This window comes from Centruroides sculpturatus, unplaced genomic scaffold (assembly GCF_000671375.1).
Source record: "Centruroides sculpturatus isolate CEXI.00-Female unplaced genomic scaffold, Cexi_2.0 scaffold101, whole genome shotgun sequence".
Lineage (NCBI taxonomy): Eukaryota > Metazoa > Arthropoda > Arachnida > Scorpiones > Buthidae > Centruroides > Centruroides sculpturatus.
Window position 1 is genome coordinate 1,077,697 of NW_019384361.1, and position 25,159 is coordinate 1,102,855.

Sequence of the window (25,159 nt, forward strand, 5' to 3'; positions counted from 1 at the left end):
CTCGAAAACGAACTCGAAATCTTCCAGGCTACAGGTGAAAAAACACATAATATCTGTCTTCTCTTAAATGCATTAAACACGATTCCAATCACATCAATTGAATCGGAAAGGGCATTCTCGGTAGCAAGACTTTCATTACTAAAATAAGAATTAGAGTGAGTGATCGGAGTATTGATCATCTTTGCTTTTTAAAATCTTATAAAAGTTTACAATATTTTGTATTATATTTTATTTAAAAAACGAAAATTACCTTCTAAGTTATAAGTTTGATCTAGTTCAATTTTTAATTTTTAACTCAATTCAAAGCATTTTTGTTGTTGTTGTTGTTGTTGTTGTTGTTGTTGTGTGAAGTTTCTAGCAAACTTTAATAATTTTTTTTCTATTTGTGAAAATTTCTACGTAATTCAAAGGTAATTTTTATTATATATCTTACACAGCATTATTAATATGATTTTGGATGATACAGAACTTTAAAATTACTTTTAAAAATTAAAAATAATTATATCATTTAATTTCAAGATATTTTGTATACCTTAAAAATAATTGATTCTATCCCGGGATTTCCCGGGATTTCGGGAAACAGTTCACTTTTATCCCGGAATCCCGGGACAAGCAAAAGCCCGGGAAATGAGAAACCCTAGTTTTGCGCCTGACCAAAGAGATGGCCACGTGGAGTTTTCCGGATTCTCTTCCTTTTTATAATACCTAAATAGGAACTAAATCTCAATACGTAATCGATTCAAACACCGTTATTTTAAAACCCACTGAGGAGAGAAATATTGCATTTCCGAAATGCATCTGATGGAATAAAGTTGTTTATTAGCCAGTATTTTTGGATGTGATAATTCGTAGAAAATAACGGCATATATCAGGATCAAAACAAGTTTCATTTCTTTTTTATTATCGTACAAAAGTAAGATTTAAAACAACCGTTTGTTTTTTTATTTATTTTGAATTTAAAACTAAGTCTTATTTTTACATTAGTAAATGCAATTTTATATATTAATTTCAGTTTTATTGGTTAAAAATGGCCGACTTTGATCGAAATAATTGAAAATTTTCAAATTTGAACGTTATGTTTTTAATGATGAATTAAATTGTTTTAATATTTATTTCTTATATTAAATAAATAAATAAATTATAAACAATTTTTTATAATTATAATTTGTTATGATAATGATGTTAATAATTTATAAAAATAAAATTTATTCCATAGTCGAACCGAATTTTTATAGTATGAATTTATTATATCTTGGAAAAACATATTTAAAACTAAATCAAAAAGAAAAAGCAGTTATTTGTCTTGAGAAAGTAAAAAATTATCCGCTAAAAACCAGAGATGATCAGGAGGTAAGAATAACAATTTTAAAACATATTTAAATTTTATATTATTGAATTTAACACTTTGTTTTTACTTTTGTTAGGCATTCAAGGAAGCTGTTGAACTCTTAAAATCACTAAAATAAAAGAAAATTTGAAATATTTCATTATAATTTTTACAAAAATAATACTATATCTAAAACTAAGAATTTTCATAATTTTCTATTATAAAGATATATATCGATATGTTTTATAACATATAATAATAATAATTTCTTAACTTAGTTTAATAGAATAAAATTATCATTCAACTGTACCTGAATAAAATTTCAGAATTTTAAAAAAATATTAAATAAACTTTTATTTCATTTTAAAGGATTATTATTTATTTATTTATTTATTTTTTGTTTTTATAAATTACTAGCATCCCCGTCGCGGCCTGCCCGCTCTTATATACATATAGAACTTAGAAAATTTGAACTAATTGTTTATTAATTATTTTTGAGTGATCAATGTGTAGTATTGCAGTAGAGTATTGCAAAATATAAAAAAAAAATAAAATCATAAAACTTCTGAATAAGTTATATTGATGTGAAACGTAAAAAATTCCTCGCTACACGCATTCGATTCTGAGCCGAAGGAATTCGTTGCCCTTCCAGTCTTTGCTGTAGAAGTGTAGATTCACGTCGTCTACAATTATGAGCTGTTTCTTCCTATTCGTGCTCTTGCAGCTCTCGGCATTATTTATCAATCAATCTCAAAAATATTCACCAATAACTATTTCGAATATTTTGTACAATTACCTACAGAAACGATTCGAAAACCCCCCATAAGTACACATACTGCCATCCAGCGTGATGACGTCACTTTTTTAATTCCTCGAAGATTTTGCTAATTAACTAATTATAATTTAATGTCAGTTCTTCAAATATAATAGTAAGCTTCAATAATAGACTTTTCTTATAGACAGCGTGTGTCACTATCTAGTGAAGAGAGAGAGAAATAGACAGACAAAACTCCGTTGCATTTTTATTTAATTAATAAAAAAATCTGTAGGTTTGGTTAATGGTAAACATTCCAGGGATCATAAAGATGCTACAGTTAAAGTTTGATAACGATTGGTTCAGTAGTTTTCACGGTTAGTGGTCACAAACGAAAAATACGTTTTCTTTTTATATAGTAGTATAGATATAGATATAGATATAGATTATATCGAAGATTTTGCTATTATTATTACATCAATGCAACAATTCAACAGTAAATAATCACTGTTATTGGGCTGCAATTTTCTAAATAAATAAATAATAATTATATATTTTTATATTTTGTGTATAGATAATAGTCTCTTTTCCATATGTACACCGAAGGGGGCATGTGGGATATAGAGAGGCAAAGTCTGCCCTGAACTTTGTTCAAATCTGTATTATCTGTAAAGTCACAATCTATATTTTCACGTTATACTCATATAGAGGTAGCCTACTCCATAACACAGTAGATCCCCTATAACACTGTTGATAATTCTGTGTTATATGAATTCCATGTTGTACGAGTCACTTAGATTTTACAAATACGTGTGCCGGGCTGTGAACGGCTCACATATTTGTAAAATCTAAGTGAGTCGTACAACATGGAATTATCAACAGTGTTATAGGGGGGTCTACTGTACTTTTTACTTTGCACAGCTTGTTATTATAAGTGCATTCAATATTATATAAGAAACAAGATAATATGAATAGAGATGATCCGATATGATACGATACTGACAGGCTACTTGCTTTTTTCCATATTCNTGTTTCTTCCTATTCGTGCTCTTGCAGCTCTCGGCATTATTTATCAATCAATCTCAAAAATATTCACCAATAACTATTTCGAATATTTTGTACAATTACCTACAGAAACGATTCGAAAACCCCCCATAAGTACACATACTGCCATCCAGCGTGATGACGTCACTTTTTTAATTCCTCGAAGATTTTGCTAATTAACTAATTATAATTTAATGTCAGTTCTTCAAATATAATAGTAAGCTTCAATAATAGACTTTTCTTATAGACAGCGTGTGTCACTATCTAGTGAAGAGAGAGAGAAATAGACAGACAAAACTCCGTTGCATTTTTATTTAATTAATAAAAAAATCTGTAGGTTTGGTTAATGGTAAACATTCCAGGGATCATAAAGATGCTACAGTTAAAGTTTGATAACGATTGGTTCAGTAGTTTTCACGGTTAGTGGTCACAAACGAAAAATACGTTTTCTTTTTATATAGTAGTATAGATATAGATATAGATATAGATTATATCGAAGATTTTGCTATTATTATTACATCAATGCAACAATTCAACAGTAAATAATCACTGTTATTGGGCTGCAATTTTCTAAATAAATAAATAATAATTATATATTTTTATATTTTGTGTATAGATAATAGTCTCTTTTCCATATGTACACCGAAGGGGGCATGTGGGATATAGAGAGGCAAAGTCTGCCCTGAACTTTGTTCAAATCTGTATTATCTGTAAAGTCACAATCTATATTTTCACGTTATACTCATATAGAGGTAGCCTACTCCATAACACAGTAGATCCCCTATAACACTGTTGATAATTCTGTGTTATATGAATTCCATGTTGTACGAGTCACTTAGATTTTACAAATACGTGTGCCGGGCTGTGAACGGCTCACATATTTGTAAAATCTAAGTGAGTCGTACAACATGGAATTATCAACAGTGTTATAGGGGGGTCTACTGTACTTTTTACTTTGCACAGCTTGTTATTATAAGTGCATTCAATATTATATAAGAAACAAGATAATATGAATAGAGATGATCCGATATGATACGATACTGACAGGCTACTTGCTTTTTTCCATATTCTACAGGTGTCGATAGTAAATGAAACCCGAAAGATAATTCGTTTAGAGCAGGGGTGTCCAACCTTTCTGTTTCTCTGGGCCACATTGGAAGAAGTCATAAAATTTTGGGCCACAAGTTTATCGTGGCCCAATTCGTACTTGTATATACTTGTATATTTATACAAGTATATATATACTTGTATAATATACTTGTATATTTAAGGATCTACATGCCTAGATTATAGTAATAAGTATTAAAACTTTATCACGAAAAAGGATATTTTAAAAAATTACTTCTACAGACACTTTTAATTTCTACTTATAAATAGATAAATTTATTTATTATAAAGGAAAAAAACACAAATTNAATTAAATCATTTCTATGACCAAGGGCGGCGTAAGGCATGGACGACGTGGGCCACCGCCTATGCCTCGCGGTCCGAAGGGCCTCGCGTTTCGAAGGTTTATGCATTACTTAAAAGCCGCGAACGCGACGAAAATATTTTACTCGTCATAAAATGATAGTTTGTCAAATTTTTATTCATAAAAATGCAGTTTCAACTGCTTTTTATTTTATAAAATCCTTATTCTTGAGCCGCCAGAGGGCCTTTTAAACAATAGGTAGTCTGTTAGCGTTGGTCAGTAGTAGTACAAATTCAATACGAACGTTTGTTTCTTGAAAATCTGATCACGATTTAAATACAGTATTTACTTTTAATATTACCGATATGTCATCGAAAAGAAAACGTATTGTATTATCATTAAAAGACAAATTAAAGTATTTTTTCGATTATCTGGATTTTTCCTTATCCGGATTACCTTCATCCCCAATTAGTCCGGATAATAGAGGTTCTACTGTATATATTTTTATATTTTGTGTATAGATAATAGTCTCTTTTCCATATGTACACCGAAGGGGGCATGTGGGATATAGAGAGGCAAAGTCTGCCCTGAACTTTGTTCAAATCTGTATTATCTGTAAAGTCACAATCTATATTTTCACGTTATACTCATATAGAGGTAGCCTACTCCATAACACAGTAGATCCCCTATAACACTGTTGATAATTCTGTGTTATATGAATTCCATGTTGTACGAGTCACTTAGATTTTACAAATACGTGTGCCGGGCTGTGAACGGCTCACATATTTGTAAAATCTAAGTGAGTCGTACAACATGGAATTATCAACAGTGTTATAGGGGGGTCTACTGTACTTTTTACTTTGCACAGCTTGTTATTATAAGTGCATTCAATATTATATAAGAAACAAGATAATATGAATAGAGATGATCCGATATGATACGATACTGACAGGCTACTTGCTTTTTTCCATATTCTACAGGTGTCGATAGTAAATGAAACCCGAAAGATAATTCGTTTAGAGAATAATCAGTTTGTTTCACTAATCATTTAAATTCAAAAATAAAGAAATAAGTTTTACAAATTAATTTGAGCCTTGAGTATTGGTGGATTAATGCTATTAATTGATGTGGCATTTGTCAAAAAACGATCGAGCAGTAGGGTGGCCGAGCGGTCTAAGGCGCTGGTTTTAGGCACCAGTCTGTTCGGAGACGTGGGCTCGAATCCCATCCCTACCAACTCTATTTTTTCGCGTATTTTAATTTAAGGGCGAAGCTTTGTTCTTATCCTCCACATCATTTGAACTAAGAATTTTTTCGTCCTTTTCTGGTCATATTGAACAAACGCTAATGCAAAGCGCGTAGAAACAGTTTGTCTGCAAACATTTCTGTTATTTCAAAAAGAAGAAGAAGAAAAAAAGGCGAGATAATTTACAGCCAGTTACTTAAATTTAATACGTTTATTTTTTTGCGTTTTTGAATGAAATAACAATAAAATACGCATAAATCAGCACTTTCGGAATTCCAATAGTATTTTACGTCGTTAGAAAGAAGACAAAATGAAAAAATTAAACGTATAATCACAGTATTTGATGTAATGCCGACAGTTTTACGGTTTTAGAATAAAAACTCGTTCGTTTTAATGCGCCTTCTAGAGAGGGTAAACAGGCATGCCGGTTTTTACCATATGGAAATATCTGATTTTGTGGTCCGCGAAAATACAGTTCAAAAGCTTTTTAATAAAATATCATAACAGATGGCGTCACATGCAGTTTTAAATGTGGTTGCCAGGAAAGTTAAGCAACTCGTTGCTGGAATTTTTGAGATTTTGCAAGTGAAATGTTAAATCTACTGTCAAGTCTATACTTTTGATCAGGAGTGTAATTTATTTAAAAGTTCGATAAATAACTAAACTAAAAGTCTTCGTAAAGCGAATAGATATTAATAAATATCTATTCGCTTATATCATTAATAATAAGTTTTGATATTTTTATCAATAGTAATCAAAAACTATTGTTATTGATAAAATACCAAAATTTAGATTATTTTAAAAGATAGGTAAATAGGTTTATCGTAATTAAACAAACGCCTGTTTGTCATAAGACCAGCGAGCATTTGTCATTAAGAAATTTTTAAAACCTAAAATTGTGATTATTAAGTATTACCATGTAATTTCTACATTAAAATGGCTCCTGTTTTTAATTCATTAAAGAAAACAAACACACATTTGAAAAGTTATAATTTTACAACATCGAAATTATTCAGTTGCGGTATAACAAAACTCGAGGAACGATGGAACGAAAATAAAGAAATTCCTGAATATTTTAATTTTTTCGAAGATGCTGTGAAATATTGGGCATTGAAAGAAAAAGTAAGTTATTTTTTATGTTAATTTCACAAATTCTGTTTATTAGAACTTGAAACTAAAATGGGTATCAAAACTAAATTTATTTTTTGAACAAAATTTCTGTACCATTTTCAAAACTAATATTTTCACTTGATTTTTATATATTTTTTTTAAATTTAAACTTAAGACTCTCTAATATATTTTTCTGCCCAAGAGTTTCCGAATGGATAACACTACTAAACATTGGTATATGGCGAATCACCATATACCAGTGTTTACTTTCGTCTAATATATAAATAGGAACCAGTTTTTCTTAGAAAGTCCTCCAGAGAGGCACCTCCCTCCTTGGCAGATCGCCCACTTGTTAAATTGCCTTATTCCATCAAAGAACTTTAACATGTTATTCTCCGAATAATATTTAATTTCATATTTTATGTAATAATCTGTGTCGATTAGATATAAATATCGTCCGATAGAATTATAATACATATGATAATGAAAAAATATTCCCCAATTTACTGTGGAACGGTTACGTTTAGTTTATATACATATAGTTTACAGTAACAGTTCAATAATGTTTTAATTAAAACCCTATTAATTTAAAAATTATCGAAAACTGTATTGTATATACTAAACAAATCTTAAATTTCAATAATTTTGAATGTTTAATTGGGTTTCAATTTGGAAAAATTGTGGACCTATAAATTCCCACTGTCGTCCGTCTTTCCTTAATCTCGAAAACGGAGTTTGATACATGAAAATCAATACCAGATGTTGAAATCGTAGAGACAGGAAGCCCTCGATTAACTATATAAGATCTTCCGGTACAAACCCGGAAATCACGTTATTTCAATTCAAAAATTTTTCCCTGAAAGGAGTTAGATAGATGACTGGCACAACTCTATTGCCAATGGAAAAGTATGATGTACAGGGGCAAGACACTACTAATTTGAGATGGAGAGCATATATTTTAAATTAAAAAATCATTAAAACTACGATTAAAAATTGCAGCCCGGCATTGTGACGATGTCACAATAAATATTTGCTCGTTCCATTTTGTTTGAGAGACACTTCTGAAAGCTATCAACTTACTTGATTTAGTAATAGAGAGGCTTGTTAAAAAATTAATTGCACAAATTTCTCTTTATGAAAATAGTTTTCCATTGAATAATTATTTTAAAAATTAACAAACTCTCGGATAAGCCTGTTTCTAGCAAATAAAATTGTTGTTATTCATATAGTTTATCCTACTGTATATATCCGTGCTTTACGTTTAAAATCAAATTGTATTGTATTATAGGATATACCGTGTTATAAGTTCCTTAAAATATCCATAATAACTTTTCTAACAGATATATTTTGTGAGAACATGGTTTAGGAAACATGTGAATTCTTCTGTACGTGTCTAGATGAACATAGTATAGTAATGTATAAACAACGTTATGAATACAAATTAGTAAGATGACAATAATTTCAGGAAAATAGCTCTTTAAAATTTTCTTACTAAATTTAAATTTTATATAATCTCTAAGCTTAATCTTTCTATTTAAAAATTACTGCTATATAGAATTAATCTAAAGACAAACATTTGAATATAGATGGCTATTTCGATTGTCTCGTTAATGTTTCATCATCACGAGTGTTAATTTCCATATATCATAATTTTTAAAATAAAATATTTAAAATTACAATATATATATATATACACACACAGTATAGGCCTATATGTACATATTTTCAGAATTTAGAAAGAAAAGGACCGCCTGCATTTTGGTATGTAGATAAAAATGACAATAATATAAAATGGACCTATCAAGAACTCGTTCTACAAACAGAAAAGTAAGCTCTAAACGTTTGACTCTTGACAAAAAAATTTTTTAAGTCAAATTAAAGAATAAATAAAATGCTGATATAAATGAAGCAATAAATAGTCTAAATAATCAATACGGGGTTTATCAGGAAGAAAGATAAACATTTTAGGAGATGATTCTTCACAACTAAATGAACGGTTTCTGAGGAAAATGCACAGACTTCAGTATACATACCAATGTCCTTTTCACAGATTTTACTCCACAGTTCATGCCGAGCTGTTAGAGTTGGATGAAGCCTGAAGTGTACCGAGAAAAAGTATTCTCCCGTGATCAATTTATTGACTGGACAAGAAATGTTACAGTTATAGATGAGAATAGGAACGCACTTTGAAGAAGAACTCACAGTTTGCTAGCGTGCTCAAAAATGTTTCGATGCTGAGGGAGTCCATTTCGAGAACATACTCCATCATGTCAGGAATCATTATCAGATGCAATCATAGTTGCTACATTATATTATTGTTTGACAGTTTGAGTAGGTCAAACTGTCAAACATTCATACCGCTGCGCCTTTAATTGGCCTATTAATCAAACTATATATTCATGTTATTCATGTAGCATGCTACTCCCAAACATTCATCTCCCTAAGTATTTATCTTTCCTCTTGATGTACTCTGTATATATAAAACTGTATTAAATACTGTAACAAAATTTAACTGTTAACAAATCTTTGTCAGTCACAATTATCGATTATAATTTTACGATCTTTAAATTCATATTCTAGTTTTCGATTAAAAAATTAATTTGTTTTATCGTTAAAACGATAAATAGCAATATTATTATTTATTTAAAAATTGTAATGTTTTCCTGTAGAGCAGCTAACGTTCTAAGATCATGCGGACTAAACAGAAATCATAAAATAATCATTATTCTGCCGAAGATACCCGAATGGTGGTTAATCGTTTTAGCATCTCTTCAATTAGGTAAAACACAATTCAGAATCCTGCAATAAATGATAACTTCTTTAAATATCTTAAATATAAAAATAGATCCTATTTTATTTTAGGAATTGTGTTATCTCCAGGAACTACCCAACTAAGGAGCAAAGATATTCTTTACAGAATTAATAGCATTAATGCTAATTGTATAGTTGCAGATTTAGAGACATCGGAAAGAGTTGATCAGGTATAGTCATGGCTGGACTGACTTGTGGCCTTAAACTATAACATATAACAAGTCTTTTACGCCATCAAATAATAATAATTCGTATAAAAATGTAAGGCCCCTAAGCTGCAGCTTGTTTAGTTTATGTACAAATCCAGCGCTTGCTTTGTTTTTTGTTTTTGCTTTGTGGGCACTAAGAGGGCCTCTTATTAGCAAGCCCATTGTGGGTTTGGCCAGGCCAAGACTATAGACAAAAATTCGGCCACATATAATAGGCCTAGCATTAAAATTTGGGATTCTGTCAATCCAACTTTGAGATTTTTGGCTCCTTCTCAGTGATTATCATAAAATAATAATATACATTACGAAAACTTAAACTGTTCCAGACCTCTAGGTCTGTGTATTACATAGGCTATATCAAAAAATCAATACTATATCAAATAAACTGTGGAACATAGGAATAAAATCCAGGCTGACAGCTATAACCAGAGACATGGAATATGCAAGTGAGATGTAAATTACCTCAAATGCTATTTACGGAAGAGAAGACACCCAATAACTTCAAATTCGACAGTTTGAAGCGCAAAAATTGGAGCGTGAATCGATACGAAGAACTATGCAAAAGCATGATATATAGAAACTATCGAAACACTGAGCTATCTAAACAAACACAAATTGGTGCCGCTATTTGTAATACGTATGAGAATTGTAATAAGTAGTGAGATCTGGAACAGTTTAGGTCTTATAATATATAGAATTATTTTATGATAATTACTATATTCACTGAGGAAAAGCCAAAAAAATCTTAAAGTTGGCTCGAAATGAATGTGAGTGCCGAAATATATTTAATAAAGGTTGAGTTGAAAACCTAAAACCGGTTAAGTTGCAAAATCAGTCTACTGAATTACGTTGACGAAAACATATAATTTAATATATTGTTAATAATCTATTACAAATTTAAATAATAGTGTATAAATTAAATTAAATTGAATAAATTATAGTATAGACCCGAGAAACATTAATTTGTATTTAGTTAAAAAGAAAAGAAACGAATTTACAATAAACTTATTTTTAGATACCTTTCTTACATACATATTCAAATATACGCTTTCTTAACCTAACATAATAGTGATATTTACTATAGAACAGTGATAACTATAACTTTTGTATGTAATATAAAATACTATTGCGATAAAGGACGAGGTCTCGCATATTTCTGATAGGAGATTAATGTACAGTCGACCCCCTATAACACTGTTGATAATTCCGTTTTATTTGAATTCCATGTTGTACGAGTCACTTAGATATTACAAATACTTGAGCCGTTCACAGCCCGGCACACATATTTGTAAAATCTAAGTGACTTGTACAACATGGAATTCATATAAGGTGGAATAATCAACAGTGTTATAGGGGGGTCGACTGGTTGTATATTAGAGGTGGCCAAACAAAACATGGCTGATTTATTAGATATATAGCCTATATATTTATTGATATAAACTTTTAACGACTTTTCTAAAATAATTAATAATCGATGATATTCATTGTATCTTTTAGATTGTTAAAGATTGCCCTTCATTAACTACTAAAATTCTTTGCACTGAAAAGGATAAGTAAGAATCAATTCAGAAAGTTTATTAAAATTTTTAATTTATTACAGAAACTTAAATTTTTAATGATTAAACTTTCTATTTAAAGATTTTCTCTCGATTTCCAGAGTGAAAGATGGTTGGATCCACTTTAAGACTGAACATGAAAGTTCGCCCCGTTTGGAAGAGGTTTATTTGTTTTAAAATCACTAATTTAAGTTTGAAAATAAAGATAATAACCACCACATTTAGATTTTAATGAGGAATACAACTCAATTAATTTATTTTTAAACTTGTTTATATTATTACAGTGTGTTAAGACCAAAACGAACGATCCCATGATTATATATTTTACAAGTGGAACTACTGGAAATCCAAAACCTGTACAGCATACGCACGAAAATGCTTTTTCGATATGCATAAGTAGACGGTAAATAATAATATCAGTTTATTCTGAATACTGTATTTTCGAATATTTTGCATTAAATTAAATGTGTGATTTATTTATTTTTTCATTCTTTAGATACTTTGTAGATATTCAATCGAACTCTTTGTCGTGGAATCTAACTGATACAGGATGGGGAAAGACAATTTGGGGATCTCTAGGATATCCCTGGTCAATTGGTGCTGGAAATTTCATTTATAATTCTTCGCGCTTCGATGCAAAAGAATACTTAAATGTAAAGTCTAAGTCGTTTTTCGCTAAACTAGATAATTTTTAATTAAAAATATATAGCAAGCTTATATAACGGGGCTCATTTCCCTTTACACCACTAGACCCTGGGGAAGAGTTGCAACAGTTTGGAGCGCGAATGTTCAAAATAACAATACAATAATGAAAAAATAACTTTATATAGAAACAACTAATGAAGGAATTAGTAAAAAATTAAAAGCTTATTAGAGACAAAATACGATGCACCAGTTGAAAATATAAAAATATTTGAATATAGTTTGCATAAACATACGGTGCCTTTTGCCTCTTTCTTATGACGCCGGATATGGCCGGAACGGAAATTATCTGTCCCCTAAATATGAAGCTTTATCATATCAGTATTCCAGACAATAAATTTGTTTTTCACAGTTTTGATATTTAAAAATTGTAGAATTACTGCAGAATTAAAATTGTAAAATTTTAATTCTGCAGTAATTCTACAGATTTTTAGAATCATTTGCTGTAAAACTGGCACTGTGGCATTATCAATGTGGGGAGCGCTTGCACATTGTTGGCCTAGGGGCACCATATTTCTAAATACATCACGCTTATATATAGTAATAATAATGTCATATTTAAATTTTATTTCCCATGATATGTCCCGAGTGTTTAAGCATTATTTAAAACCATTATTTTAATGCTAAGCAAATAAAATAGTATAAGGAAAAACTCAATATTATAATGAACTCTATGTTTCGCGTCTTATTAAATCTTTCCTTTTAAATTTCGGATTCATTGAGCCTCTTCTAATTATTTTTATTTCACGAATAAAATATTTTAATTTTATTAAATAAAATCATTTTAAAACAGATTTTACAACGTTATCCAATAACTAATTTCTGCGCACCTCCAACTGCTTTCAAGTTCTTTCTCAAAGAGAATTTAGAGAAATATAAATTTCCCCATCTGAAATCATGCACGAGTGGCGGAGAAAGCTTGGTTTGTATTTACCATTTTATATTTGATTTGTATACAATAAACTATATTTGTAATATTAAATTACAAATTTTAATTAGTTCTAACTTTATAGACAAAAGATTTATTTACAACGTGGAAAGAGAAAACGGGAGTGATGATATATGAAGGATACGCACAATCAGAGACAGTAATAGATATTTATTTATTTATTTATTTTTAAAATAATTGATTGTAATCAAATAAAAACTTCCTGTTAAATCTAAATTTTCAGTCATTGCTGTGTTCGGATTTTCATTGCAAACAGAAAAAACCGGGATCAGTGGGTTTACCTCCGCCATTTCTTCAGTTAGATGTACGTAAGCAATTATCAAAATAATGATTTAATTGCACGTTTAATAAATTATAAATAAGTCACACGAAATGTTAAGGCTAGATAATATTAATCAAAATCGTTCGATGTAACAAATAGACTTTGCCGGGCTGAAATAATTTTCTCAGAAACCAAAGTTCATTGAAAAATGGGAGGGAAAAAATTCTTTTCTTTTAATTTTTAATCCGCTTGAAAAACGATAAATATTAATGTAATTTTTTAAATATATTGTATGTTATTATAACATTATGGACTATACATATTTTTTAGGTAACATTAAATTTTATTATTTTAATTGTATCTACATAGTAATTAAAATGATTGGAGTTGTGGTGTTTCAGAATTTGTAGATTTGCGAATGTTTTTATAGAATTAGTGAAAGGAAAATCAATTTTCAAATAATTATCGGAATTTTAATAGTTAATGCAGTCGAGTGTCGATTATCCGAAATAAACGGGCGGGACAATTTCATATAACCGATGACAACCTGGTAGAGAAAGAATAAAAAAATACAGGTCTTAAAGAAAATAAAATTATTAATTTTAATTTTAATACAACAGTAAAATAAGATTAAGAAATAAAAATTTAATTAATAAAAATTATTAAAAATAAAAAAGGGTCTAATTTATTAAAACTGAGAACAAGTCTTTCATTCCAATCTACAATGTATAGATGAAACTTTGAATTCTAAATTTAAAAAAGTACATAATAGTAAAATTAATAATAACGACATAACTCAATATTAAACCTATAGATTGTCAACAATCGTTATTACATAAAAAAATTCGTAATTTCTGTAGTCTAATCAGTGTACTCTGAAGTCGATTTTGGTTAATCGATTTTTCAAGTAATTGATTTTCGGTTAATCGTCGCTCCACTAATATTATAAAAATAAATATTTTCGGCTTAAAACAAAGTTTTTCACAGAATATTTAATAACCAGAGCTACGGAGAGCGATCATGGACTACGAAGAGAGGGCCTCCTGAACCCTTCCTCCTTTTCTGACATGACGCCTTCAATTTGTTCTCTTTTTCTTTCTCTTTCTCTGTGCTNCATTTTAACTACGGAGGCAGTAGCCTAAAAAGGAAGGTCGTCTCCGTGAGTTTGTGATTTTATGAACTGCTGATGGTGCGAACAACGAAAGAAATGACTGAAACAAAATTTTTTTGTAAGAGTCGTACTTTTATTTTATTAATATAAAATAGTCGTTGGCCATGCAAAACTTATTATTTTTTACTTGAAATGTATTTTGTGATTGTGGCAAGAACACCAGATGACGCTTTTATCATTTTTTACATTTTAACTACGGAGGCAGTAGCCTAAAAAGGAAGGTCGTCTCCGTGAGTTTGTGATTTTATGAACTGCTGATGGTGCGAACAACGAAAGAAATGACTGAAACAAAATTTTTTTGTAAGAGTCGTACTTTTATTTTATTAATATAAAATAGTCGTTGGCCATGCAAAACTTATTATTTTTTACTTGAAATGTATTTTGTGATTGTGGCAAGAACACCAGATGACGCTTTTATCATTTTTTACATTTTAACTACGGAGGCAGTAGCCTAAAAAGGAAGGTCGTCTCCGTGAGTTTGTGATTTTATGAACTGCTGATGGTGCGAACAACGAAAGAAATGACTGAAACAAAATTTTTTTGTAAGAGTCGTACTTTTATTTTATTAATATAAAATAGTCGTTGGCCATGCAAAACTTATTATTTTTTACTTGAAATGTATTTTGTGATTGTGGCAAGAACACCAGATGACGCTTTTATCATTTTTTACATTTTAACTACGGAGGCAGTAGCCTAAAAAGGAAGGTCGTCTCCGTGAGTTTGTGATTTTATGAACTGCTGATGGTGCGAACAACGAAAGAAATGACTGAAACAAAATTTTTTTGTAAGAGTCGTACTTTTATTTTATTAATATAAAATAGTCGTTGGCCATGCAAAACTTATTATTTTTTACTTGAAATGTATTTTGTGATTGTGGCAAGAACACCAGATGACGCTTTTATCATTTTTTACATTTTAACTACGGAGGCAGTAGCCTAAAAAGGAAGGTCGTCTCCGTGAGTTTGTGATTTTATGAACTGCTGATGGTGCGAACAACGAAAGAAATGACTGAAACAAAATTTTTTTGTAAGAGTCGTACTTTTATTTTATTAATATAAAATAGTCGTTGGCCATGCAAAACTTATTATTTTTTACTTGAAATGTATTTTGTGATTGTGGCAAGAACACCAGATGACGCTTTTATCATTTTTTACATTTTAACTACGGAGGCAGTAGCCTAAAAAGGAAGGTCGTCTCCGTGAGTTTGTGATTTTATGAACTGCTGATGGTGCGAACAACGAAAGAAATGACTGAAACAAAATTTTTTTGTAAGAGTCGTACTTTTATTTTATTAATATAAAATAGTCGTTGGCCATGCAAAACTTATTATTTTTTACTTGAAATGTATTTTGTGATTGTGGCAAGAACACCAGATGACGCTTTTATCATTTTTTACATTTTAACTACGGAGGCAGTAGCCTAAAAAGGAAGGTCGTCTCCGTGAGTTTGTGATTTTATGAACTGCTGATGGTGCGAACAACGAAAGAAATGACTGAAACAAAATTTTTTTGTAAGAGTCGTACTTTTATTTTATTAATATAAAATAGTCGTTGGCCATGCAAAACTTATTATTTTTTACTTGAAATGTATTTTGTGATTGTGGCAAGAACACCAGATGACGCTTTTATCATTTTTTACATTTTAACTACGGAGGCAGTAGCCTAAAAAGGAAGGTCGTCTCCGTGAGTTTGTGATTTTATGAACTGCTGATGGTGCGAACAACGAAAGAAATGACTGAAACAAAATTTTTTTGTAAGAGTCGTACTTTTATTTTATTAATATAAAATAGTCGTTGGCCATGCAAAACTTATTATTTTTTACTTGAAATGTATTTTGTGATTGTGGCAAGAACACCAGATGACGCTTTTATCATTTTTTACATTTTAACTACGGAGGCAGTAGCCTAAAAAGGAAGGTCGTCTCCGTGAGTTTGTGATTTTATGAACTGCTGATGGTGCGAACAACGAAAGAAATGACTGAAACAAAATTTTTTTGTAAGAGTCGTACTTTTATTTTATTAATATAAAATAGTCGTTGGCCATGCAAAACTTATTATTTTTTACTTGAAATGTATTTTGTGATTGTGGCAAGAACACCAGATGACGCTTTTATCATTTTTTACATTTTAACTACGGAGGCAGTAGCCTAAAAAGGAAGGTCGTCTCCGTGAGTTTGTGATTTTATGAACTGCTGATGGTGCGAACAACGAAAGAAATGACTGAAACAAAATTTTTTTGTAAGAGTCGTACTTTTATTTTATTAATATAAAATAGTCGTTGGCCATGCAAAACTTATTATTTTTTACTTGAAATGTATTTTGTGATTGTGGCAAGAACACCAGATGACGCTTTTATCATTTTTTACATTTTAACTACGGAGGCAGTAGCCTAAAAAGGAAGGTCGTCTCCGTGAGTTTGTGATTTTATGAACTGCTGATGGTGCGAACAACGAAAGAAATGACTGAAACAAAAATTTTTTTTGTAAGAGTCGTCCTTTTATTTTATTAATATGTATAGTTTAATTTATAATTAAAATTAATTTCGACAATGCATTTCTGAAATGGACCATATTTTTCTAAAGTTAATTGCAACAGAAAAAAGAATATGTAGGCCTTTATTTTGCAAATAAATTATTTTTCGATTGTCAAATCTAACAAGCAAACGATTAGTTACATCTTCAAGAGGGAAATAAAATTTAATTTTGCTTGTTTGTCGATTAGTTGCGTTTCTATTATGTAAGTAAAGATAATGTTACAAGTTTTTTGAGGAGACAACGTCTCGTATATAAATCGCGCTGCTGTCAACGGCTTGACACCTTAGAGGCACGAAGGAGTACATGTCAGGAGTTGCAATTTGGCACAGAGTATTTGGTGCCAAAATCATGCGCACATAAAAAAAGCCCAGACTTGTAGGTAGTCAGGAAACCGAAAACCGAGTCAAAATAAAATACAAAATGGCGACACTGTTTCTACGAACAGACGAGAGTGCAAGATTTGTGCATGCGTTTCTCGTTAGGAAGTTCGAAATGCGAACGTTGCGAAATCGGATTTTGACAAACATGTGACACACGTTAAGCGTGTATTCTCTTGCTCTCGTCATTTCGATTTTCTTGTGTGTCGCTGATACCTCATTCTGATCAATTTGACCCATTAATTTCGCCGAAAACCTCGTGGACGACCTCGTGGCCTTGGTCGTGGCCGGGATCGGCGAAGTTTGAACGATTGCGCTCAAAACCAGCGATACCAAAGAAAATTGGAGAATGAGAACGAGACCCACCGTGAGCATTCAAGTGATCCCGCTTACCGTAGCCAAGAACAGGCCTGTAACAATGCAACCCGTCGTAACCACGGCGGCGATGAAGCCCGCCAAAATCCACGCCAGGACTCCGAGTATCGGTGTCGGCTTTTCCTCATTGGAGAGTGCTCATTTTTCTCTTTTCGTTAGAAAACGATGCGCAATCGAGCACTGAGTCTCCGAGACACAATCTCGTCCCAAAAATGGCTTTGGCGTTTTACTTGTTATGTTTTGATCGTCATAACGTTCTATAGCATTATAGAAAATCCATGTTGCGTACGTTATAGATAACTTTTAATTTTAAAGTTTTCAATGAATATGCCATTAAAATAATCAATATTTTTAAAAAGTGAGATAAAATAGCTTTCAAATGATCAGAAATAACATTAGAATGAAGACGCTTTTTTCCAAATGCTTATATTAAAACAACAAGCAGGCATGCGGGGCAATCAGGCTAATGATATATCGTACTGCACATGATATAATCTATCAATATATTAAATCTGTCTGTATAATAATTAAAACTCGGATTTTAAAGTGCAGCACCTCGCTTCTAATAGTTTATGGCAAAGATCAGAAACACTTCATTTATGTTTATTTCGTGTTTGTGTAACAAATAAGCCATCTTTGCTTGCATCTTTTTCATATTTCTTCCTGTTTTTTTATATTTTAGCTTCATTACCCCGATTTCCTAGACTTTTTCTTATCTTATAAGATTCATAATAACTATTTTTTTTTAGAGAAAACAGTATAAACGTATTTTTTAAATATAAAGTAATAATTTAACATTTTAATATTTGTGATTTACTGTACTGTACCTTAAAATTATCCAATTAAATAGTTCCCGCGGAAAATACAATCTTGATTTTAATATTTATAAAACTAGTCAATAGTCAAAAATAAAATACAGATGAACCAACGCCAAGGAGTTAACCACTTCGACCATCCGGCCGTTGCAATATTTATGACGTAATAATTCCTGTAATTAACACAAGTTTCAGATAAAGTTACAGTTACGCTAAATTTATTATTAATTAGTCTATTTGGCAAAATATGACAGAAATGCAAGAGAAAGAAAGAAATTTTTTAAAGCAACAATGAAACTTGCAAAAATCTCTATCGTGTTAATGTTTATTTTATGTTATACTCAAAAATCTTTCTTAAGTGTTTTTTTTAATATACTTTGTTATATTTTGTTGAAATGAACAGAGGTAAAGGTGTTAGAACGTATCATATTGATAATCTTTAACTTTTAATTTACAAAAAATATATATATATAGACTAAATTGAACTTTTTTATTTTATATAATCAATCAGAGTAAAAACTCAATTCAANATTTAGCAATATTGAACATATGCTTGTGATGCACTACAACAATCTTATATTCAATTGGAAAAAAATAATCTCTGTGTACCTTAATAAATTATTTTGGAATTTCTGCAATCACTGCTATTTAACTTTTATTAAATATAACATATTTTCTGTTTTAAAATATGCATTTTTTTTCCTCTATTCCATTCTTTTTTCTGATTTTTTTGCATATTTTTCTTCCCATTTTACAGTTTACTTGCACTATAACACCCGAGTGCTAATAATATCGATAAGCCTATAATAAATTACAAATATTGCCACAATATGAATTGTATTTGTTTTCGTTATAGTTGAATAATTATAAGGCTCTTTAGGAATCAGTATACGAAATCGTCCATAAATTACATATCGTTATCTTCACACTTTGCAATTACCATCACTCCTGTAATGTTCCATAACGCGTTGTACAGTACATACAGGATACCGTCAAATGATCGACAAAATAAGAGATCAATAACAGACAAAATGCAACATTTTTTCATATATTTTTTTCTTTATTAAAATCACCATTCTTTTCTATTGATCTAAATATGACCCGGTAAATTTAAATTTAAATAATATTTTTTTAAGAAACGAGTTAAACTGGTTAAAAGAGCGATTTTGTAATTAACAAACATATTTAAGCGCGTTACATAATTAATTTATTTAATTTTACAAGTAAACAGAAAAGTCCCGAAGGACAGTTAATATCTACTCTGCAAAATTAATTATTAACAAATATAATTAAAAACAAATACAACAATTACGTAAAAATAAAACTACATTACATTATACTTTAAAACAAAAAAGTTTAAAACATCTTCGAAAGAATTTATTTTCGAAAAAGTGCTTTCCTTTGATGTGCTTTGCTAACCGTTTCTGACATAAAATAATTAACGATGCTACAGCACGTTGTTCCAAAACATTTCCTTTTCCTAACGTAAGTTGGAAATAAGACATATACATAAAATAAAAAAAAAAACACGAATAATTATTTTAATTTATATACTCTCCACCTCAAATTAGTAGTGTCTTGCCCCTATACATCATATTTTTCCGTTAGCAATACAGCAGCGCACATCATCTATCTAACTCCCTTCGGAGGAAACATGTTGAATTGAAATAACGTGACTTCCGTTGCAAATCAGAAGTTCCCGTATAGTTAGTCCGGAAGCTTTCTATATCTTGTTTCACCGTTCATCTAACTCTGTTCTCGAGATTAATGATGTGAGAACCGGGACTTTTACAAAATATGCACGATTTCATCATGCATATTTTGACAATTAGCGTTGTTGTTTATCCTTTACTACCTGAAAACTTGTCAGTTTGCACGTTCTTGCGGCGAAAGCGACGCTTTCCCGTAATCCTTTGACCTCCCGGCCGTGCTCTATCGTTTTAATATCGGAACTGACGGACCAGTGAAGCAATCGCCGTCCATTCCTCCCCGACTCAACAAGTCGCCACCCGGTTCAATAACGGAAGTCGTCGCCAATTAATTAAATTAACTCTGTGTCTCCGAAACAGATATGCGAGCGACTCTGACCCGGAACGTTAGAAAACTTCTGGATAATGATCCAGAAGTTTTCTAACGTGCCAACCTCATGGTTTAGTCAACCTTCCTAAGGGACAGATTGAATCCTCTTCTGCATCAGGTCTACGAACGGATCCTTCAAACTACAGGTATTTATCTCCACACGAATCTTATGTAAACTCTCTCTCTCTCGCAACCACTTACGATATAGATTAGTCAATTTAATACCTTCCGAAGTTTGTATCATGTACTCTTTTTCTGTGCAATTAAACGGTTATTAGTTGTTAATCTGGCATCCGAGACAAGAGTATAGCTCCCAAATAAATATTAGTTCTAAATTATGCCGCTATGGCGAATAGCGTCAATGGCGACAACTGCGTTTGTCAGTTTCGGGTCGTAGTTACAAGCCTTGGCGTTTGTTTATCGTACTGTCAACGTTAAGATTTTGTTTATTATTTTTGAAGAAAATCAAAGTAAATAAAGAAATTAAATTAAATATTGCAAAAGCTACTTTTATTGCATTTCTATTGATGAATAAATAGAATCCCCTACAAAACACAAACTCGTGTACACTAGGAATGATCTACAAGACGAAGAAGACGGAATATTGCTAAAATAAGTACTATATGATAAAACGATTGTAGTAATTTTTTAATTTTTTCATTTTAAATGAAATATTTTGGCATTTTCAAATGAAATAGGGCTCCACACCGAAGACGAGAGCCATCATCCAGCAGGGTTTTAGAAAGCAGCTCATACAAATTCCTTCTCTTAATCCTGCGTACATCCTGATAATTGTTGATAACAACTACGATAATATATTATGAATTTTCTCACGGCAGATGAAACCACTGCAATGCAAAAATCTGAGGAATATAATTGCGTTGATATATAGGGGAAGGTGGGGCAGGATGAGGGCGTTAAGGTTTGAAAAGTCATAAGATGGCAACCACTTTAATGAGAGCGATAATTTTTTTATTCTCGGCAACTACAACATTTGGTAATATATAATACAAAATTTAATTTTTGAAAAACGTTTTTAAAAAACAAGAAAATTTAATATTTTAAAATTATACGTAAATGCACCATCTTGCCCCACCCGTGGGGTAAGATGGGAATATTATTTTTATATACAAGAAAAACAAATTAAAATGGTTAAACTGTCGTTTTCTTCAATATTGGCACAAGAACAATGTGCCCATTTATCACAACGGCTACATTTATTATTATTTTCCGAATAAATAAATATAAAAGTTTGAACTTACTCGTATTTACTTTACCAGACGATACTGTCACTTCGCGCATGCTCAGTTTCGCTATTTTGTAAGCAGACGATATTTTTTTCGTGGAAAAAAATTTTTATTTCGATTGTTATCTCACATTTTATTTCTTGTTAAGATAGTATTTACATTTAAAAAATGTTTTCGCAAATAAAATAAATGGAATTAAAAAGACTCTCTATTTACGGGACAGTCGCTCGGGAAAGAGCTTGGTCCGACCCAAAGGAGATCGGCTCGGGCGGGGATGTCCGACAATTTCACGGCCCGAATCGCGTCTCTGGCAATAGATGAGAAACCAATTCAGTTACAGGAGACCACCGTTCGGACTAACCAAAAAGCAAGATTTCGGGCGAAAATCATATAAAAGCTCGAAATCTCTAGGACAGGTAAAGGCTGGGACCGAGAACGGCAAACCTTGCTGATGGTGTCGAACATTCTCTTCTGAAGAACAAAAGCACCAAAATACCGAGCGCAGGGATTACTGGTGGACTTAACTTTCCCAACGACTACTTTCTAAGTTAAATTTATAGTAATTTTTATTTACAATTTAAGACTATAAGAGTATTATAGAATCATTTTAAATGATTCTCGAAAAAGCCGATTTAATAATTCGTTCAGAAACTTACATTCAAAACATTTAATTTATTACATACACTTTTTTAACATTAAAATCTTACATATTTATTATTCAGTTGAAAATTCAGAAAAAACTGTACAAAATAAATCGAACAAATGTCGATAAAATTCACAAATTTCTAATTTGTTTCAATATAATTATTTTGGTTTGTAAGGTCCAATAATCTTGCGAAGTTCATCCAATTCGGGAATTCGTTCCCATTTTTGGTTGATCGTAATCAGCTGGAAAATATATGTTTAATTAAAATTTATATTTAAATTTCATTCAAAATTTATTTTTCGATAGTTTTAAAAAGTCATTCCGTTGAATAATAATACAATTTTCACATTTTTAAATCAAGTCTGTCTACACTTTTTCATTCGTATTATTTCTTCAACAGGTAAATTGTTGGTCTTACACGCTTCTAATTATCGTGTTAATCTAATTTATAATTTAAAAGAGGTATTAAAAAAAATGTATTTTTCCACAGAGAATTGATATTAAATATATATATAAAGTAGCTATTATACAGGAAACGTCAAAAGAAAAATGCAGAACTGTTAACTTTTCGATTAATTTCAACATTTAAATAATTAAGAATCCGGAGTCAACCGTTCTATTATAAAACCGAAATAAAGTTATTTCTATAACAGGACTTTTCTAAATAAACTGCTTCTGATAGAGTTAATGAATCGAAGTTTTTAATACAAATAAAAATCCATATTAAAATCCTACCTTCTGTGGTTTCTCGGGATCCACCAATTCCCATCTCGGATGGTCTCCTTTTACAAATCTGTCATTTTATATTAGAATAAATACGTTATTTAATTTATAATTCTATACATTTCTAATTATGAATGTCAAAAGTAAATATAAATTAAGACATAAGAATAAAAAATATATATATTTAACGTAATAAACATTTTGTATATTACGTTACAAACGTTCAATTCATTTAACGTAAAAATAATGTTTAAAACAATTTTACATTTTAAGAAACGTCACATACCTTGCATCTAAGTTATAAATTAAATGATATAAAACCGAAGAGACCATTCCAGTCGTAGCGGCTGCTGTAATACAAACTAATGGAACAAGCTGTAAAAAATCAAAGTGATTTATGTTACCTTTTGTTTAAGCAATTTGTAATAAATATTTCTTTAATAAATCATACAGAAATCACCGAAAATATACAGCATTAACGAGTTACTACAATTCGATTTAAAATTTAATTGTTTATTACCAGTTTGTATTATGAAAATAAAAAATATTAACATCGGTTATTTATTTTAAAAAGTCCCAAATACAATTCATTGATAAAAGAAAAGAGCATCCATTGCCATCACTTTCACAATGCGATTATTTAAAATTACTTTTATGACTGCATTGTGAAAAGCACGGATTAATATACTTAATAAATACATATTTATATGTTTATCATAATTTCTACAAATAACTTTAATATATTCTAACTACAAGTAAAAAAAGTATTCTCGTTTTCTTTTTACTTGGATCATTTTAAAATGTTTAGGAATAAATATCGAGTTTAATAAATATTTTAAAATGTAGCAAGTTACTTTTCAATTATTATCTTATAAATAAACTAAAATACATACCTCTGGATGTGTTCTCATTGTGCGCAAAGAAAATAACTTTCTCAAACTGTCCATTAAGGGATCCCGTCCGGGGTAAGTACCACGAAACTTTTCAAAACCCATTTCTACTTTATTCTATAATTAAAAAGTGTATTGAAAATTAACTTATTGTCAACAAAACAATTCTTATGTCTAATATACAGTACTTCAATTACCCACGTAAATTTTAAAATTAAACTTTTTCTAATGTATAAAGCCTAAATTCAACGTTTATTTACGAATGTGAACTATGTAAACTGTCCCTATTCAAGGAAAAACTAGAGGAAAGTCTGTTGTCAAAAACACTTTAATTTCGAGTTGGCTAGGTTCTAGTTATAAATCGCCATCCTCGTTACAAATCGTACTGCCAGCGAAAAACATAATTCAGAAAGTCGCGATGCCTTAGCCTATCTTAAAACCAAAAAAACAGATAGCCTATAAGAGNAATTAATCATATAGGAAATACAGCATTAACGAGTTACTACGATACGAATTAAAATTTAATTGTTTATTACCAGTTTGTGTTAGAAAAATAAAAAGTATTAACGTCGGTTACTAATATTAAAAAGTCCCAAATACTATTAATTGATAAGAGAAAAGAGCATCGATTGCCCATCACTTGCACAATGTGATTATTTACAATTACTTTTATGACTGCATTGTGAAAAGCATGGTTTAATATAGTTATTAAATACATATTTATATGTTTATCATAATTTAACGATTTTCTGCAAATAACTTTAATACATTCTAACGACAAGTAAAAAAAGTATTCTCGTTTTCTTTTTACTTGGATCATTTAAAAATGTTTAGGAATAAATATCGAGTTTAATAAATATTTTAAAATGTAGCAAGTTACTTTTCAATTATTATCTTATAAATAAACTAAAATACATACCTCT

At 30.4% G+C, this 25,159-nt stretch overlaps 3 protein-coding genes across 3 annotated transcripts in view; 2 read left to right on the top strand and 1 right to left on the bottom strand.

Moving 5' to 3' along the window:
- LOC111641294 (regulator of microtubule dynamics protein 1-like) overlaps positions 1–1,559 on the top strand; it is a 19,691-nt gene extending 18,132 nt beyond the window's left edge. Inside the window, exons 8-9 of the mRNA XM_023387448.1 lie at positions 1,217–1,350; positions 1,425–1,559. Of these exons, the coding sequence (XP_023243216.1) occupies positions 1,217–1,350; positions 1,425–1,466 (176 nt within the window). The 3' untranslated portion in view covers positions 1,467–1,559. The remainder of the gene's footprint in view (positions 1–1,216; positions 1,351–1,424) is intronic.
- A 5,077-nt stretch (positions 1,560–6,636) lies between these two features.
- On the top strand, positions 6,637–13,638 carry LOC111641051 (acyl-coenzyme A synthetase ACSM3, mitochondrial-like). The gene is made up of 11 exons (XM_023387160.1): positions 6,637–6,904; positions 8,622–8,719; positions 9,562–9,671; positions 9,755–9,873; positions 11,410–11,465; positions 11,570–11,630; positions 11,753–11,871; positions 11,965–12,121; positions 12,964–13,092; positions 13,184–13,258; positions 13,343–13,638. Exons 1-11 carry the CDS (start codon positions 6,719–6,721, stop codon positions 13,445–13,447), a joined length of 1,215 nt encoding a protein of 404 aa, XP_023242928.1. The 5' UTR covers positions 6,637–6,718; the 3' UTR covers positions 13,448–13,638.
- A 9,106-nt stretch (positions 13,639–22,744) lies between these two features.
- On the bottom strand, positions 22,745–24,385 carry LOC111641059 (normal mucosa of esophagus-specific gene 1 protein-like). The gene is made up of 4 exons (XM_023387173.1): positions 24,240–24,385; positions 23,633–23,721; positions 23,359–23,416; positions 22,745–22,865 (listed from the first exon to the last, which is right to left on the bottom strand). Exons 1-4 carry the CDS (start codon positions 24,339–24,341, stop codon positions 22,782–22,784), a joined length of 333 nt encoding a protein of 110 aa, XP_023242941.1. The 5' UTR covers positions 24,342–24,385; the 3' UTR covers positions 22,745–22,781.
- Between the last annotated feature and the right edge of the window lie 774 nt (positions 24,386–25,159).

Excerpts from the sequence above, each read along its gene's own strand:
- LOC111641051 (XM_023387160.1), top strand. The coding sequence starts at position 6,719 with ATGGCTCCTGTTTTTAATTCATTAAAGAAAACAAACACACATTTGAAA. Across the intron at positions 9,874-11,409 it reads CATCGGAAAGAGTTGATCAG|ATTGTTAAAGATTGCCCTTC; the intron begins GTATAGTCATGG and ends TGTATCTTTTAG. Across the intron at positions 11,466-11,569 it reads CTTTGCACTGAAAAGGATAA|AGTGAAAGATGGTTGGATCC; the intron begins GTAAGAATCAAT and ends CTCGATTTCCAG.
- LOC111641059 (XM_023387173.1), bottom strand. The coding sequence starts at position 24,341 with ATGGGTTTTGAAAAGTTTCGTGGTACTTACCCCGGACGGGATCCCTTA. Across the intron at positions 23,722-24,239 it reads CAATGAGAACACATCCAGAG|CTTGTTCCATTAGTTTGTAT; the intron begins GTATGTATTTTA and ends GATTTTTTACAG. Across the intron at positions 22,866-23,358 it reads ATCCCGAGAAACCACAGAAG|CTGATTACGATCAACCAAAA; the intron begins GTAGGATTTTAA and ends TATATTTTCCAG.